Source organism: Colius striatus, chromosome 1 (assembly GCF_028858725.1).
Source record: "Colius striatus isolate bColStr4 chromosome 1, bColStr4.1.hap1, whole genome shotgun sequence".
Taxonomy (NCBI): Eukaryota; Metazoa; Chordata; class Aves; order Coliiformes; family Coliidae; genus Colius; species Colius striatus.
The window spans coordinates 132570079-132587921 of NC_084759.1; the positions used below are offsets into that span (position 1 = coordinate 132570079).

The window sequence follows — 17843 nt, forward strand, 5'->3', positions numbered from 1 at the left end:
TTCCCCATGACAGCCATGCTACCCCAGAAGAGATTCTCCAGGTGGTTTTGGAACCTCTGTGGCTGGAAGTTTTCAAAACTGATATGGTCAAGACTTTTGAGCAACATGAGCTGACTTTTAAGTCAGTCCTACTTCAAGGAGATTGGACTAGAGAGTTGCAGAGGTTTCTCGCAACCTAGATTTTTTCAACAATTCCATGATTCTAAGTCCACCAAGATAAGAAAGTAATGTTATTTCCATGACACAGATAGGAACTCTGAGGTACTTCCATGTTAAATGAGTTGTTGGACATCACCAGTGAGTCCATGGCAAAACTGGAAAGAGGACCATTGTTACTAATATCAGACCTGTAGTTGTACTACATGAACAAAAGTACTTTTTCAATTGCCTGAGTATTCTGCTCTAGTTTAGCTAGTGAACAGGGTAAAAATGATTGAGTTCTCAGGGAGTTTCGTAAAGCATTATAAGCATCAATAACAATACCAGCTACCATTGCTCATTTGCAAATCAAAGGGAGCTAATGGTAGAGCATGATGAAGTTACTTTTCTAACTGGATGGTGAGACCTTTCAGTATGAAGCAAAGGGAAATGTCTTGTGAAATAGCTAAATTTTCTAGTATTTTCCCATGGGAAAAGAGAATAAATAAGAAATTATTTCTTCCCACTCCCAGGATATGTTAGAATTTTCCATTTTTATAGGAAAAAGAATGGGAAAATACTCAAAACAGATTACTTAGCATTCATTTATGGTATTGAGCATGTGTAATGGAAGTGCAGATTCTTTATTGCCTGACCTTTCTAATATTATACTTTAACTATAGGTGCTGATCTCGATGAGTCAAGGATAACTGGTGGGAGTGGTGGTCACAGTGTTCGGAAATTCTTCCCTGAGACCTGGATTTGGGATCTGGTTCATACCAAGCAAGTATTTTTATTTTCAGTTCCTACCTCCTATGTGGATTTTTGAGTTGATATATGGTGCTGAAATTACTTCTGAGAAGGAGCCATAGAGCATATGTCTGCTTTGTAGATGCGGGTGTCTTTTGCCATCTTGCTCAGTGATCGTTGAGCTCCCAACCTTGCACACAGTGTCAAACCTACTCGAGCTATGAATGACATCTGTTCTGTGCTTTGTCCTCCATTCTTCTGAGGGGAAGAAATTATAAGGGCTAAGAGTAAATAAAAGCAATTTTTTACAAGAGAACAGGAGTAAAATCAATTGTTTTTCCTAACATTTTAAATTCGGCAGCAGAAAAACAGAAGCTCTTCTGGTTTTTGGTTCAGGCTATCACAGCATTTGCAATGAGAATATCCCCATTTTAACTGTGCATTCAGGGGCTTTTCTAGAACATTAATCCAAACTTATTGGTTCTAATATGGACATTTGGGCACTATGGTATATAAACACAGGGTATTTCCAAATTTAAAATGATAAATGTTCTTCCAAGTGCACTTTAACATGTAGCTCACCAGCACCATCCCCTTTACTTCTAGCTTTAAAATGTTTGTTTGTTTGTTTTTTAAATCTGGAGAGATATCTTGCAGAAAGTGAGATGAAAACAAAACAAAAACGCCTCGTCTGTTCTATAATTCAGCTTTAAAATGCCAAAGATAATTTCTCTTTCTGTTTTTCTTATGTTCCTTAGTTCCAGTGGAGAGGCAGATATCTCTTACACCATTCCTGACACCATCACAGAATGGAAAGCCAGCGCTTTCTGCGTGCAGGATGCTGCTGGGTTTGGCATCTCCTCACCTGTTTCACTGTCAGCATTCCAACCATTCTTTGTGGATCTCACCTTGCCGTACTCTGTCATTCGAGGGGAAAAATTTAATTTAATAGCCAACGTCTTCAACTACATCAACAAATGCATTGAGGTACATAAAGTTCCCCTTTGCTTCCTATATGGTTCATCTGTTTCCCAGAGTTCTCCCTGATAGCGCACCAGAAATGCAGAAATATGTGTTTACACTTTAGTCTGACACATCTCCCTGGACCCGTCCATGGGTTTTAACACTAGGAAAATGTGACTGATGATCACTGTGGCTGATCCATGGAAGATAAAGAACTTTCTCCTTATGCCTACATAATTTAGCTGTTCTTTTTGCTCCTGGAGGAGGAACTTGAGCAGAAGGCGTGAGTATTGTGCTATGCCAAAACACAATACATATTGAGCATGTTGTATATAGCAGTAACTCACAAGAAGGCTTGACTAATGAGCACAGACACTTTCTTATACTTCTGTCAGAAATAGACACTAATGGTGTGCAGAAAAGAGACAGGTTTGCCATTTCCTCAGAAATGCCCTGGTGCCATCTCACAATACTAAATGAAAAACAGCTTCTCCAGGCAGTCTCTCTTGCTCAGCAGCCTAATTTTAGGGGCAGCCTACTTTATTTGTAATCTTGCTCTATCTTTCATTGTCTCAGATCAGTGCCATATTGGCAAAGTCGAGTGACTATAAGGTGGAAATCCTTTCACCAGAGGGCAACACAGCAAGGCTGTGTGCTAATGAAAGAAAAACCTATATTTGGGCTGTTAGCCCCCACACACTTGGTAAGTTCATCTTTCCATCAGCTTGATATATCCCTGTTTCATCTTCCTACTTCTGTCCTTCCCACCTTTTCATTCAGCGTCACTAATTCACAGTAATGCACTTCTGGACAGCTCTATTAAGTGCTCCACAAATTTAGTGTTGGACCTCAGCTGAAGTCCCCTTAGACTCACTGAATGAACGATGAATTGTTCTGGTGTTTTATCTCTCTTGATTTTTTTGTAGTCCATTTCCTGTCCATTTTAGGAAGAACTCTTCACTTCTCATATTATGTGTGAAATAGTAGCAGGAAGGATTTCATGTGCCTATGATCTTTCAGCTGATGGTTTTACACCTAGCCAAATGTGTTTAGCAAGAATAAAATTTGCTAATAATTTTTGACTGGATTCTTATTGGACAAAGAGGACATTATTCCTCCCCCCCTTTTTTTTACATCTGTGTTAATTCATACTGACTTCAAGTCAACATTGTCTTTTTTAAAATACAGTTACAACAACTTGCATGTATAAATGCCCCAAAAGTTCAAGTACATAAAATTTTTAAATAGCAAAATTTTTCTCAAAATGAACCACAGATGAAAATTTTCTTGAAAAGATTATTTCTAAAACCGTGTATTCAGTATGACTGATTTTGTTTGAATTCACTGGAAAAGATACAAAGTTAGGAGATGAAAACTGGTTATGCTGTAGAAATGGAAAAAAAGAAAGCTGCTGTCTCTCTCTGATAACTCTGATAATAATGTATTTTGTTCCATGTGAAAAACCGCTTTGGATTTCTAGTTTGCAATGGTTTCAGGGGTTAAGTGATCAATATCTGCAAAGTTACTCACTTTAGGGTGATTCCTCAGTGCTTCTGCAGCATTGATGCTTCTCTCCAGTTAAAAAATTCCATCTGAAGGAAAGGAACAGAAGAGATTACTATTGCAACACTGCCCTAGGCCAGAAAATACACAGCACTAAGGCTAAGAACAGGTGGAAACTGGTAGTGAGTACTGTCATTTTTTTGTCCAAGATCACCCCAAGTTAATTTCATGCATGCTAGGGCAGCAGCCAACAACACCTTGCCACTAGCAGACAGACAAGGAACCTTCATGAAATTTTTTTCTACTGAGCTAGCTTCAGAAAGAATTCTCAGCAGTACCTCAGCCCAGAAGCAGCAATAAAAACAAGCGGTAACTGTAGACATTAGTTAACTTTCTTTTCTTATGCTGGTGGGTGTTTTTCCAGGTGAGGTGAAATTCATGATTACTGCTGAGGCCAAGCTGATCACCAGAGATACTGGAAACAGCACATCCCCAGAAGAGGAGACAATTCACAGGGACACTCTGGTTCAAACCCTACTTGTTGAGGTACGGTAGGAAATGTGCCTGTGATTTTTGCTTTGTGGAAACTGCAATTTCTGTAGCTGTGGATGGTTAGAAGCAGTTTAGCTAGGATGAGGAGGCAAGACATCTGACACAAATGGTGCTGTGTACACTATGCTTCTCCATGTGAAAATGAGAATGTAAATGACAGCAATCAGTGTCCTCCTGCCACTGTCTCCTTCCTGGGACCACAAGGTCAATAGAGATGTAGCCAGAAGGGATGAGATTTGTCGTGGTTTAGGCCCATCAGGGAACAAAGACCACGACTAGCCTCAAGTACCGAAGAGGCTGAGAATTGCTCAAGGGCAGGGAGGGCTTAATTGCCGCTTAAGGTTCAGGACAAAACAGACCAGGCCACTCGGTTTGGGGAAGAAAACAGAAAATAATTTAATGCAACATCAACTAAAACATACCCACAAAAACCCAAAACATAACCAAAACGAAACAACACAGAGGAATACGTCAATGAAAAGCCCAACCCGCCTTTTTAAGAACACCTTCCCGCCACACCTCCCCTCTTCCCGGGCTCAGAGCCCTGATCCCGGGGTTTTTACCTTGCCCCCCCCGAACGGTTCGGGGGGGCAGGCAGGGGAGGTCTCAGTCAGTCTGCTCCCAATAGCTTCTGCCGTCTGTCCCTCCTCAGGACGGGTGAACTCCGCACCAGTCCTCCCTGCGAGTCCGTGGGGTAACTCACACACATGGCAGCCCTGCACGGGCTGCTCCGACGTGCACCCATTCCAAAGGCTGCAGCTCCTCTCTGCCTCTCGTGTGGGGCTGCTCTGCGGCGCACAGGCTCTCCAACACTGCCTGGGCCACGGCCGTCTCCCCACACAGTCCCTCGCCCGTCCGGGCTCACTCACATGGAGCTGCTGGTGGCTCTCAGTCCTGCCACGGATCTCCACAGGTTTCAGGGGCACAGCTTGCATTCTCGCCACGGCTTGCAGAAGGGTCTCCGGTCTACTGCTCCTCCTTCCTTCCTCCTCTGGCTGAAGGGTCCGCGTGGTCACCTCCATCTTGTATCCCTCTTACACCTCCTGACCCGCATTCCAAATTCCCGTCCCCTAAATAGTGATCGCAGAGGCGCCAGATTGGCCCAGCCGGGCCGGAGGTGGGTCTGAACCCAGGAGCCGGGGGAGGGTCCGCAAACTCTTTACCGGGTCTTCACTGCAACCCGCTCCCCCTGTTACTAAGCCAAAAGCTGCTCCTTGCTAAACCAGAACAAGATTCCATAGCTACCTATAAGTGACATTAACCTGTGACTCTAATACTGGGAAAAGGAGTGGAGGACAGATATAAAAGCAAAAAGATTTATTTTGAGCATCATAAAGCAGCAACCACAAAGGATTAATTAGACAGAGTTCCTCTCAGAGGCTGGAAATGTCTATTTTGTAACTGTATTCTAAGAAGGAAGGTGATCTGAACAGGATGTTGGGCAAAAGAGAGTGGGAGCCATAGACCAAAAGACGTTCTAGTGGAGACAGGGTAGGATTGGGTACAAGGGGTATGATGTCTGGATAGTCACATCCACATACTGTTCTATACTGTGGAATTATCACGGTTTCATGGTGATGTTCTACCTTTTTCTTTTGCTTCCTGATCAATTTTCTGCAATCCAACAGCCTGAAGGTATTAAAAAGGAATTGACTCAGAGCGCCCTCATCTGTACAAAAGGTAAGTCAAGTTCACTCATTCTTTCCAGGGAGTCAGTGGAACTACTTCACTGTCTCGTAGGTTTTGTCCTGTAAAACCAGACAACCTTCCAGGGGAAAAAAGAGAGTCTCAGGTCAAGGTGCTGAGATACAACTCAAGATTTTCAGAGTGAAAATCCGTGACTCATTGGGCAAGTGTCTGTAGCATTTTTCACTACCAGGACTGCAGACTCTAAGAGCCACTGTAGTAATAGCTCACAAAGTGAAGACTTCTGGAAAAAAAAAAAAAGAAAAGAAAAAAAAAAGACGGTTTTAACATTTTTTCCTGTTACATTTTCTCATCAGGGATAACAGTTTCTGAACCAATGTCTCTCAGCCTGCCAAGAAACCTAGTTAAGGGATCGGCCAGAGCTTATTTTTCTGTCATTGGTAAGTTTAGTACATATACTAAAAACAAAAGTAAATTCCTCTTCTCTTGTGCTGCACTAAGTGCCATCATGTGCAAAACTAATGTAAATTGAGGAAACAATCTTGATTCTAGAGGAAACGTTTCCTACTTTGCAAAATAGCAGTGAAAGACAGAGGTTGCTTGAAATTCTCGCTTATCAAAAGAAGACAAAATAGTCACATTGTTTCAACACATTGATTTTCAGGTTATGTTGCATTAACATATCCTATTCTTTATAGTAAAATGGTTAATTCAACTGAAAAGTAGGATAAGGCAGACACTTTTGAAAAAAAAAATTGATTTCTTAGAAAGAAGATTTCAGACCTTTACTGACTGAGTAATTTCAATTGTACTTTCACACAATGGAAAACATTTGTCAGCTGACAAGTTCTTGTAGAATGACTTTCAAATCTCAATCAGCTCTACTAATCTCAAAGTCATTGTTAAGACTGACAGTTCTCTTCCGTGAAATGTTTTGAGATTCTGAACTCAGCTTTCCTCCTAAGTACAGCTGTTTCTGCATGCCTGGGCCAGTGCTAGGTGTGCTGACACTGTACAATACAGCTTCTGTAGCCCATCAGCATCATACCCCACACCTCACTCTCACACATACACACAAAATGGGAAGCAGGTTGTAAACAGCAGGGAAGTTTAACCCTTCAGAGGTTAGAGGGTTTAGAGCTGTTTCACAGAATCCATGCTAGCTAGTATTGGTGCTCAGATTTTCCTCAAATTCTCACATTCTCCCAGGTGTCTAGCATCAACATGAAATATAAAAAATGGGAGCATTTAAACTTTTCTTCTAAGTTGTATCTTTGGTTACTCTGATAACTCTATATTGGTTGTTGTTCCTGGGTTTATAATAAGGTAGTATAAAGTAATGTATACTGCTGTATAAAAACATGTTTGAACTGAACTGACTTCTCCTGTCTTTCATTCTTCAGGAGACATTTTGGGTACAGCCCTGAGGAACATGGAGAATCTCCTCCATATGCCTTATGGCTGTGGAGAACAGAACATGGCCTTATTCACACCCAACATCTATGCCCTGAATTATCTGAATAAGACTGGGCAGCTGACTGAAGAGATTAGAGTCAAGGGTATTGGATATTTGTCCACGGGTGAGAGACTCTCAGATTCTTCCATCTAATATTGTGATTGTGTGCATTGAATTCTAAAGCTTTACATGATGGACACTGACCTCTGAGTTCTAACACCATGTTTATTGCATAGAAGAAGACAATGACGGCACCCCAAAGAAGTATGTTGTACTTCAAAGACCAAAAGCTCATAGAATTCAGAGTGGCTGACATTATTCACTGGATATACATCACTTAAATCCAAAAGTCTCACTGCTTCAGTTGACTAAACAAGAGAACTAGTCCTTTTAGATTACAAAATCTGTCTAATTTTGATTAGAAAATATGTCGTCTTTATTGTGCTTTCAGGATACCAAAAACAGCTGTCATACAAACACCAGGATGGATCCTACAGCTCCTTTGGGACTCAAGATAAGGAAGGGAGTGTATGGTAACTAATGACAGTTTCTATTTCTCTAGTGCAGCATCTTTAGGCTTTAAAATGACAGAAGATTAAATGTAAGCATTAAGATTCTTGTTTTTAAAAGACTAAATAGACACAGCTCAATTAACTTCAACCCCTTAGTAAAGGAGAGATTACTACATGGGAGAGAGTAATAAAAGGATATTGGGGACTGGAGTACATAATGTTCAAGGGGAGGTTTGTAGAAGAGGAGGCTAATGGGGAACTTAGGTTAAGCTTTCTGCTACCTAGATGGGAAGTGTAAAAAAGACAGAGTTAGCCTCTTTTCAAGGATGCACAGAATAAGGACAAGAACTGCCCTTTACTCAAGTTGCAACAGGGAAAACTCCAATTGAATAGAAGGGAAAAAAACCCCCTCTTCCCAAGGAGAAGGCCACAGCACTAAGACAAATTCCCGCAGAGGATGTAGATATCTCTTCAGATTGGTGGTCAGACAAGAGGCTGAGCAAGTTGACAGAGCTTTGAAGTTGGCTCTAGTTTAAGCAGGTAGTCATACTGGAGACTTTCAGACATTCTTCCTACCCAGTTAATTTCATAATTTTGTTAACTAAGATTAGAAATTACTGTCATCAGTCATCAAACTGTGCCTACACTTACCCCTGCTCTGAGTGGTTTCAGTGAACTGACAGAGAAACCTCAGGTTCTTTTTTAACACTGGGATATAAACTATAGTTTTTATTTAAAACTTACAAAACACTTCATTTTTTACCTTGTACATTGTGGAGCTCAATTTATGTCACTTTCTAAGCATATCCATTTGCTGGTAAACCTTCTTGATCTTGTTCACACCTTACCTGCTTTCTGTTTCTGGTTCACCTGCAGGCTCACTGCCTTTGTGTACAAGTCATTTGCACAAGCCAGGCACTACATCTACATTGATGACAATGTCCAGTCTCAAGCTTTGATCTGGCTGATAAGCAAGCAGAAGACAGATGGCTGTTTTGAAAATGCTGGGTCACATTTCAACAACGCTTTGAAGGTAATTGAAACAAGTACAGTCCCAAACTTCTAGTCCTGCCATCGGGATTGATTTGAATAATTTCTGCCAGATACAAGCTTATCATCACACCCTTATTCTTCCCAGTTCTGTTCTCTTGTGTCTCTCATATACAAGCAGGGCATGATTCTCATGTCTGGTAGAAACAGAGGCAGAAACAAGTAGAATTTTCTGAGTCAGAAACCTCAGGTTTCGGTTTCCACTACTGTGTTATGTTCTAATGTGCTTTATTGCATACATGCAAAAGCCAAGAAAATGCATCAAATAACTTTGGCTTATTGTTCTTGTTCCCGTGAACACAGAGAGACAGAAATTACTTCTCAAATCTAATTGGTATCTGAACTATGAACTAATTTTCATTTTGTTTCTTTCTAGGGCATCTGTATTAACCTGTTGTTTGCTTGTTTTTATATCAGGGTGGAGAAGAAGGTGAACACTCCCTCACAGCCTATGTTGTAGCAGCATTGCTGGAGGCTGGACACTCTGCTGCGGTAGGTATTTGATGCTGTTAGCTGTATTAGTCCAGTCAGGCATTTGTCAAACAGTGTATGAGTCATAGTCCTTACATCCATATTCTTTAGCAATGTGATAAATACTGACTGTAGGACAGTAGGATTAGCTGAGGAAATTTGTCTCCAGAACTATACAGTTGCTATAAGTATTTTATGAGTGTTACAGATTGATTCTGTATCTAGTTTCTATGAATTCCTCCCTGAGAAATCCAGTTGTGTTAAACAATGGAAGTCTGTGTAGGAGCAAAGTCCAGTAAAAATTTCCCCACTCCACTCAGAGTTCAGTTTGGATTTTTCTCTGAGTTTACTCAGTTTGAAGTCCAAGCTATCCAAATCTTCAGTCCTACAAAGTCTCTCTATGCATTTAGATGCTGTATGTGTATGTTGTTGTTAATAATTGAAGAAAATTATGAGATGCTGTTCTGAATACTTGCTGGGCATAGGGGAATGAAAGCTGAGTTCTGTTCTCTGTAATATAATTCCTGCATGTCCTTTAGACCAACAGAGTTTTTTTGCTAATTTTTTATTCTTTGTGAATTGAGGAAGATGAGAATCGTTCCCAACAAGAAAAATATCTTGTAGGTATGCTAAGTTTTTCAAGTCTCTCAGATACTGTAGACTAGGGCATCATAAAAGTACTTGAGACTGAGGGGATTAAAACATTGCACCGAATCAAATAGGACTTTGGCAACATGAGCTTAGCTCCCAATATCTTCTCAAGAAGCTCCAAAACATGGTGCCACATCTATAATTGAAGCTGCCCAGGGAGGATATGCTGGTGATGAGAGCTACAACAGAGCTCACAGAGATAACCTGTACACCTAAAAGGGCTGAAAAGTTATCTTGATAGCTATAGCTAGCAAATGAGTAATAGCACCCATCTGAGAGAACCTGCTTCATCAAGAGGTCTCAATACACTTTACATAGTTCTGTAAAAATGATCCACATTTTAGAGCTAATGCAATTGAGGGGACAAAGGATTCACCTCTCTATGGACATCTTGCAAGCCAGGGAAAGAATGAGTGCTCTGCTAAGTCCAGCTATCCTTCCTGTAAATAAATGCAGAAAGAAGGCAGAACCACTAGAAAGACATTTTTTACAGGATACATACTGTAGGCCCTTAAATATGCTATGGATCATGCACATTTTTATGACGAAGGGTTTGTACTGGCAACTTAAACAGTGATGGAAGCACTTAAAGTGAGGCTGAGACACAAATCCAAGTACTTGACAAGATTACTATGTTTTGCATTACCAGCATCCTATCATTCAAAGTGGTATGAGCTGTCTGGAGACTGCATTTGGCAATGGGATCCACAACCTGTATAACCAGGCCCTCTTTGCCTATGCTTATGGCTTAGCTGACAAAGAGGAAAGAAGCCAATTCTTCCTTAAGAAGCTGGACAAAACAGCTACTAGAGATGGTAAGGGCAGCATGACTGTGATACAGGCAACACAGGTGATGGAATGGCCTGTGGTATGACAGTAGCTACTCTGATGTAGTTTTTTCACTCATTCTCCTCCTTTCCCGTTTCACGTCTGCCATGCCACTGAGTTTATCTCTATGGACTTCTCTGTCTGTCTCTTTTGGCTTCAAAAAAGATTGAGATCTGGCCTGATTTTCTTAGAATTATGAAATAATGTAGATGGAGAGAGAGCCTTGGTAGTCTCAATGCAAGGTAATGGAAGATTCTACCTAGTTTCTCCATTAGCCTCCTCTTCCACAATGCTGAACGAACCTGCTTCCCTGGACTGTGTCATGTGCTCCAGTCTGTGACTACCTTGGTATCTCTCTGCTACACTGCCTTCATCTGAATTCTTTGTTGACTTATATGGCCTCCTTTTATTAAATTTCTTTTCATCCCTTCCTGTTTTCTTTTCCATCCTAGAATTAAAACTTCCCCAGTTCAGGACACTGATGACTGAAAAAATTTTTGGGTAAAGGCAGAGTGGGAATTGTATGCCTATCTCCCATGTGATACTGTATTGAATTAACCAGCAAGTAAGTTTTCTATGCTTTTTACACTCCACGTCTCTATTTTCAGGTGATTTAGTTCATTGGCAGAGAGAAAATAAGCCACCAGCACAACATTTTTCTGTCTTCTATTCCCGTGCCCCTTCTGCTGAGGTAGAAATGACTAGCTATGTACTCCTGGCCTTGCTCAAGAAAGCAAAACTCACTCTAGAAGACTTATCTTACATTTCTCGTATTGTGCACTGGCTTGTCAAACAACAGAACCCCTATGGTGGTTTCTCCTCCAGCCAGGTAAGAGCTGGGTGTGGTAAAAAGAAAAGCTGCTGAGAGCAGTCCAGTCTGCAAGCTAGATCTTGATAGTATGATATATCTTCTTGACTGCATATTTGTTTGCATAATATTAGATAAATGGTGCTCACGTAAGTCTCCTTGTCAGTGCACATCATGATTTTCATAGGTAGTTTCATATATATTTTGCTTTTAGGAAATAGGAATTTACTTAAATATCAAGTTAGCAGTAAAGTCACTATTGACATAGTATTATGCCAGTTTTTCTGTGATAATTCTAATCAATTGTCCCAGAATTTGTATCATATCTCCCTAGCTCTTTTCAAAGACACTCTCCATTCATGAGCACTGACAAAGCACCAGGGAAGGAAGAGCTGTGTTAATCTCATGCACCACCTTACAACTGATTACCTATCTAACTAGGAATCATGTTCTTTTCAGGACACTGTTGTAGCTCTCCAAGCTTTAGCCCAGTATGGGTACATCACCTTCTCTAAAAAAAGTCTTAACACAGTCAAAGTCAACTTCATGGACTCCCCCAGCAAGGCTTTCCAGGTGAACAAGAAGAACCGTTTCTTACTGCAGCAGGCTTCCTTATCCACTGTTCCAGGAAATTACAGTGTGGAAGTGAATGGCACTGGCTGTGTCTATCTGCAGGTAAGCAAACTGGAAACTCAGAACCATGCCTCATTCCCCTCCATACCTCATGCCAAAGCCTGTGACCATTTCACACTTCCTGTCTCTTTTAGACCACCCTGAGGTACAACGTCCATTTGCCAAAAAAAGTTGCAGGATTTTCACTCTCCATACGGATGGACAATGTATCCTGTACAAGCAACTTCCCACCAAAGTTTGACCTTGTCCTCTCTTCCAGGTAAATTCCTTTTGTTGATTTACTGCCTTGCATTCACAGTTTGGTAGAGCATCCAAGAAAGGATATGAGCAACTGGCAGTTAGCTGCTACTGTGCAGCTGCAGGAAGATAAAGAGGATCATTGGAAGCTGAAAATTTAACTTGTCTCCTCTCTGTTTGCAGACCAGACTTACAGAACTTTTCTCATTTCAGCTACACAGGAAGCCGCAAAGTCTCCAACATGGCTATTATTGATGTGAAGATGCTGTCTGGTTTTGTCCCTGTGAGATCTTCCCTGAAAAAGGTAAAGAATTGGACCAAAGTGAATAGTCAACCCTAAAAATACAGGAAATTGATGAAAATAGTCTGATTGGCAAATTGGAGCCCCATGGGAGTCCTGCAGAGTTTCTGGGCAAAGCCTTCTGTTACATACTCTGTGTCTTAGACTTACAGCTATTCATCTGTTGAAGATAACTGTGTTATGAGCTGCCAAATCCAGTAGCCCAACAGAGATGAGATTGCCGTGGTTTCATATCCCCAGGTTCAGCTAATAACAAGGTTGAGTGTGTGCTCCCAATAGGCAGATATGCACGTTACATATATATATATATATACATATACATACCACATAGACCAACAGAGACAGAATATAAATACAGATAACACAGATGGCCTTAGACTATCTCCCTTTCTGTCTGATCAGACTGAAAGCAGATTTGTGGAAAAGATAAATAAATAAATGCATACACACACACATAATAGACAATGCAGATCTCTCTGGCAGCTGACTTCAGAAACTCAGTCTGCCCTGTCTGGATACTTTTTCTACCCATTCACTGGCATCCTCGAAGCTGTATCCCACTGCAGTGACTGGAACTGAGCCTCCCAGCACCCACATGTGTGCATGAGGGATATCTCCAATAACCAGCCTTAGACACACAGCCTTTGCAGCAGCTGGGCTTGGATCCCCAGGTTTCCCAGTTGCTTCACACAGACATGTGCACAAACACACAAAAATGAGTCTCCACTAGCTGCTTCAGCCCAATAGCCTAACCAATATGTGTCCCCAAAGCTTTATGGTCTCTCCAGTAACAGATTTGGACCTTCTGGTCCCTCCAGTAGCAGACTCAGATCCTCTGGTATCTTCAGTGTTTGTCCCAGACTTATGCTTGCTTCAGTAACTGGCTGGCAAGCCACTAAATTCACCCACCAGCTAGTCCAACTTTATATTCACTAGTAATCACACACTAACAGACATACTTATGCATAAGCCTGAAGTCTGGTATCTCAAGACACCAGCACCCTACACTCACAGCTTCTGTGATCTGTGGTCTTCTCTTCAGTGGCTGGCACTCCACACGTACACATGTACACAGAATAGAGAGCTTCTCATCCAGGAAATTAGACATGAAGAGAGTTTAGCAAGAAGGCAGGAGAGACTGTGGTGACCAGGTACAGGGCATGGTATACTGCCCATCAACTGATTTATGCAGAGCTGGTCCCCTTTATACCATCTTTCTACTCTTTTTGCTCTTAAATGTACTCTATCACCTCTACTTTATTATCCTTAGTTTCCTCTGGTTCTTCCCCTAAGCATCCTGTAATGACTCTTTCTTGACTCCCAGCATCCCTGTGCCCCTGTAGGCAGCATTCCTCTTAATTCTCTAAGGTGATCCAGGGATACCCTACTGTTGACTCACCTGGTGAGTCCCATTCCTAGCAATAGGAGTAGTCACTGCCCTGTAGCAGCCCTGAGGGAACTTGGGCCAGGATGTTCCCATGCTCTGCTCAGGTTACTGGGGCTTCCCTGTCCTCCTTAGTGTTTGTGTGTATGAGCCTATAATCACACAACACAATCTATGTAAGAAATACTTCCGTGATAGTCAAATTGCTCAAATGGGCATTTTGCAATGTTATGTGACATGTTTATTCCTTCCTCAACAGCACAGTTTAACAAACAAATGAAAAATGAGTATTGGTCTTCCTTTACTATCCATAAATTTGATAATGATGACAACAATGCCAGGGAGACCTCTGATAAGCACCTCATTTCAGTTCCTAGTGCAGTTTAGGTTCTGCAACAAATGCGTTAGCTTCAAGCCATGAGCTGTAACCTTCAAGTAGATAAGAAGAAGAATGTGCTTCATTGTGGAGTTTGTTCATAGCTTGATGCATTCATAATCATTCAGCATTCAGGTCTGAATTTCCTTTTTGAATGGAACTGTATGAAATCCATAACTTTTATTTGGAAGATTTTTCCATTGAGGTGGTGTTACACTGCTTGCCATCATACTCCTTTTTATATGTTTTTTGGGAAAAACCAGCTGTGTTTTAGCGAGTGGAATATTTTGGTTTTGTGTGTTTTTACTGTTAAATAATTTTACTCATGTGCTTTTATAAATTTTTTTTTCAACTTTTGTTTTTTAAAAAATATAACGGACAGGCGAGTCAACTCGACCTGCAGAAACAGTCATGTAACTGTAAATTCGCATTGGAATAAGAACACTCTTGAGCCAATGATAAAAGTGACACCCATCAGTGCTGAACCAGAATTATTTATCAGGGTGATTTGTTTGCACTCCTCACGTCATGAAAATCCCTAGCTTGCATTTCTCTTTTCGGCCACGAGATGGCGGAATAGCAAAAGAGGAGCGTGGGAGCTCTTTTAAACATGTTTTGCAATGGAATAGTTACTTGTAAGTCTCCTTGGCAAGTCTCCTATCATAACATTGCTATCATTTGCCTTATTTAAAGCTTCAGGACCAGAATTCTGTTGTCGATCGTGTAGACATCAAGAACAACCACATCCTTTTCTACCTTCAGAAGGTAAGTTTGAGAGATTCTTTTTGGTTTTATTAAACTGGAAGCTCCCAGATAAAAGTAAAATCTCACAGTAGGTTAGCAATCCAAGTGACTTAAAGACGTAATGTGACTTCACTCAGTCCAACAACAAATCTATTTGTAGTCTACAGTGAAGAGATAGACATTTATTGCTTGTTGTGAAGAATGCTGTGTGATTAAGTTGGATTTCACAAATACAGATAAATTTCTATTCTATTCTATTCTATTCTATTCTATTACATTATATTACATTACATTATATTACATTACATTATATTATATTATAGCATATTATATCATATCATATCATATCATATTATATTATATTATATATTTTATTTTATACCATATTGTACTCAGTCTATATGATATTCCTCAGCCTCTACATAATGCTTCTCCTAGTTGATCTGAGAGTGTTTTATAGGAAATCAGTATCATCCCATCCGTTTCAGAGAGATTTTGTTATGAATAGTCCTCCCACATTAATAGCATTAATAACAGGAATGAGAAAGGAAAAAGATGGCAATCAAAACACAAAGAATCTTAAAATACCAGAAGGAAGGAAGAGAGGAAGCCAAAAGAAATCATAATATCTATCTCTCATATGGTAATTTTTATTAATTGGTCTGCAAGAATCTAATCAGAAAGATTGGAGACAGTATCCTGAATTCACAGAGAGGCTGAGACGTTGAGATGTGTGAAGTTTACCTATCAGGGCACCAGTGATACAGAAAGTTCTCCAGAGCCCTTGTCCGTGGCTCCATTCCTACAAAGAGATCAGCAAGATAAAACCAAGCACAAGGTGAGAACAAGGGTGTAGTCTCATGCATACAAGAGAAAGCTTGAGAAGCTGAGGAAGATGAGTAAGGAGGGAAGTTTGGGAACATTTGGCTGCAGTGGTGTGGAATGAGGAACAGAACAACAGAGGACGATGAAGACCTTGAATTTAAAGGGACTAAGGAGAGAAAAGTGGGGATAAGAGTCATAAGAGTGCTGAGATGACTTTATCTGGTAAGGAAAGAAACTATCAGCAACTTTCAATGACAAAATGAATGCTGATGTGCTGAAAACAGCAGTAACCAAGGAATGGCTGGGGCAAATGGCAACAGAAGTATGAAGAGGAAGAAAGAAAAGGGCACACAGTGTTAGTAACAAAACCTATTTAGCAACAGCTTTTAGACAATTATCTGATTTGACATCAAATTTACAATCCAGAGAGAATGGTAGAATGGCACTTTGTCACCCAGTCTGACCCAAAAATGCACCTGTTCAACCTTAGTCTCAGGGTTAGATATGAAAAGAAAGTCTGATGCATTTCCCTGTCTTGCCATTTCCAGGTGTCCCAAAAGGAAATCAGCTTCGCCTTCAGTGTGGAGCAAAGCCTGCCTGTCTCAGATATCAAACCAGCGCCAGTACATATGTATGATTACTATGAAACGGGTAGGTGACCTCAGGAGGCCTGAACAAAACCTATGAACTCAACATTTATAGGCTGCTGCCAGTGGATTTTCCCTTGCTTTCTCTGTGCAAGCTTCTCTTCACTTTTCTGCATTTGCAGTTTTTTTTTCCTCAGGAGAGAAAAGTGGAGAGCAAGACAGCAATTCTGCTGCTTTTGATTACTAGCCTGCAAAAGATCTACAGAGCATAGAGACTTTCTGCTTCCCGGCTTTTCATTTCTTGCTTCATTTCAACATAAAGCAGGTTAGAAAGTGACATGTCAGGAGCTGCTTTCTTACAAACTACATACAGAGAGAAGTGTGTTTCCACTTTCTTCCCACAGTTTGAACACGATGGTTAAAATCAGTAATTCAAAGGCAGCAGTGTTCCTAACTTCTCTGATCTAGGTTGTCTCATATTACTGCTTTATATTGCCGTAGTAGGCCACAGTCAGAGAGCACTTTCTCAGTGTAATTTAAATACTTAAGTAGGAATGACAGCCCCACTGACCTCAAGAGGAGGTAAGCACCTAACTAGAAAATGAAGTTCCTGACTGCTCTTCTCAACCTGACCTCAAGGAACTACAATTGTATCAGACATTACCCAGTCATGGAACTTCTCTAAATTGTGATGCAGGTTTCCACATCCTTTTCTCAAGCTTGCGAACAATCTTTGGGAACTGTACATTAGCAGATTAGCAGCCGTATCCAGATAATTGACTCTGGAGTGCATGTTCTGACACCAGATCCACGTTGCATGTTCACATCAATGATGTGCCCTGACAAATGGCCAGAGGAGTGCACTGGGTTCTTACTGTGCACCCCTGCAACTGCCTGCCTTGACAACTGGAAGACTACCACAAACTCTATCAAATGTTTTTTGGTTCATAATGTGTTAGCCACAGGTGCATATGGACTGCAGCCAGAATGATTTCTCACGCTCATGCAAATGTCATCTTCCTTTCTTCTTTCCAGATGAATGTGCCCTTGCAGAATACAGAACACCCTGCTACTCACCTTCCAACTGAAATCAGATACGTGTCAGAAGAGGTAACAGTTCAGAAAGAATCAGACAAGCATTTGAAGAGGAAGAAGCAGATGAGAGACTTGGTTGTTCCTGAAAGGGTAATGAAAAGTACGTAGAGAATGACGAATAAGCAAATCCCAAATGGCAGTAGATCAGAATGACCCATTCTGGCCTACACTTCAAAAGAGCTTGGGGTCAGTGTGGATCAGAAACTCCAGATAAAGTGCTTTTCCTAACAAGAGAGATACTATGCAATTGTTAACCCTGACCATCCACCTTTTGGTAACTCATGACATATATTCCAGGGGGAGCTTTGTGTAGAGGTAAACTCCTGAAACTT

General features: G+C 40.9%; 1 protein-coding gene across 1 annotated transcript in view; it reads left to right on the plus strand.

Annotated features, from left to right (window-relative positions):
- Positions 1-17504, plus strand: part of LOC104552582 (ovostatin-like) — a 36684-nt gene extending 19180 nt beyond the window's left edge. Inside the window, exons 19-36 of the mRNA XM_062010560.1 lie at positions 844-921; positions 1647-1875; positions 2428-2554; positions 3779-3900; positions 5535-5586; positions 5910-5993; positions 6957-7133; positions 7461-7542; positions 8398-8554; positions 8989-9063; positions 10343-10508; positions 11130-11350; positions 11789-12004; positions 12097-12221; positions 12413-12503; positions 14954-15025; positions 16378-16480; positions 17452-17504. Of these exons, the coding sequence (XP_061866544.1) occupies positions 844-921; positions 1647-1875; positions 2428-2554; positions 3779-3900; positions 5535-5586; positions 5910-5993; positions 6957-7133; positions 7461-7542; positions 8398-8554; positions 8989-9063; positions 10343-10508; positions 11130-11350; positions 11789-12004; positions 12097-12221; positions 12413-12503; positions 14954-15025; positions 16378-16480; positions 17452-17504 (2230 nt within the window). The remainder of the gene's footprint in view (positions 1-843; positions 922-1646; positions 1876-2427; positions 2555-3778; positions 3901-5534; positions 5587-5909; positions 5994-6956; positions 7134-7460; positions 7543-8397; positions 8555-8988; positions 9064-10342; positions 10509-11129; positions 11351-11788; positions 12005-12096; positions 12222-12412; positions 12504-14953; positions 15026-16377; positions 16481-17451) is intronic.
- The last annotated feature ends 339 nt before the right edge of the window (positions 17505-17843 follow it).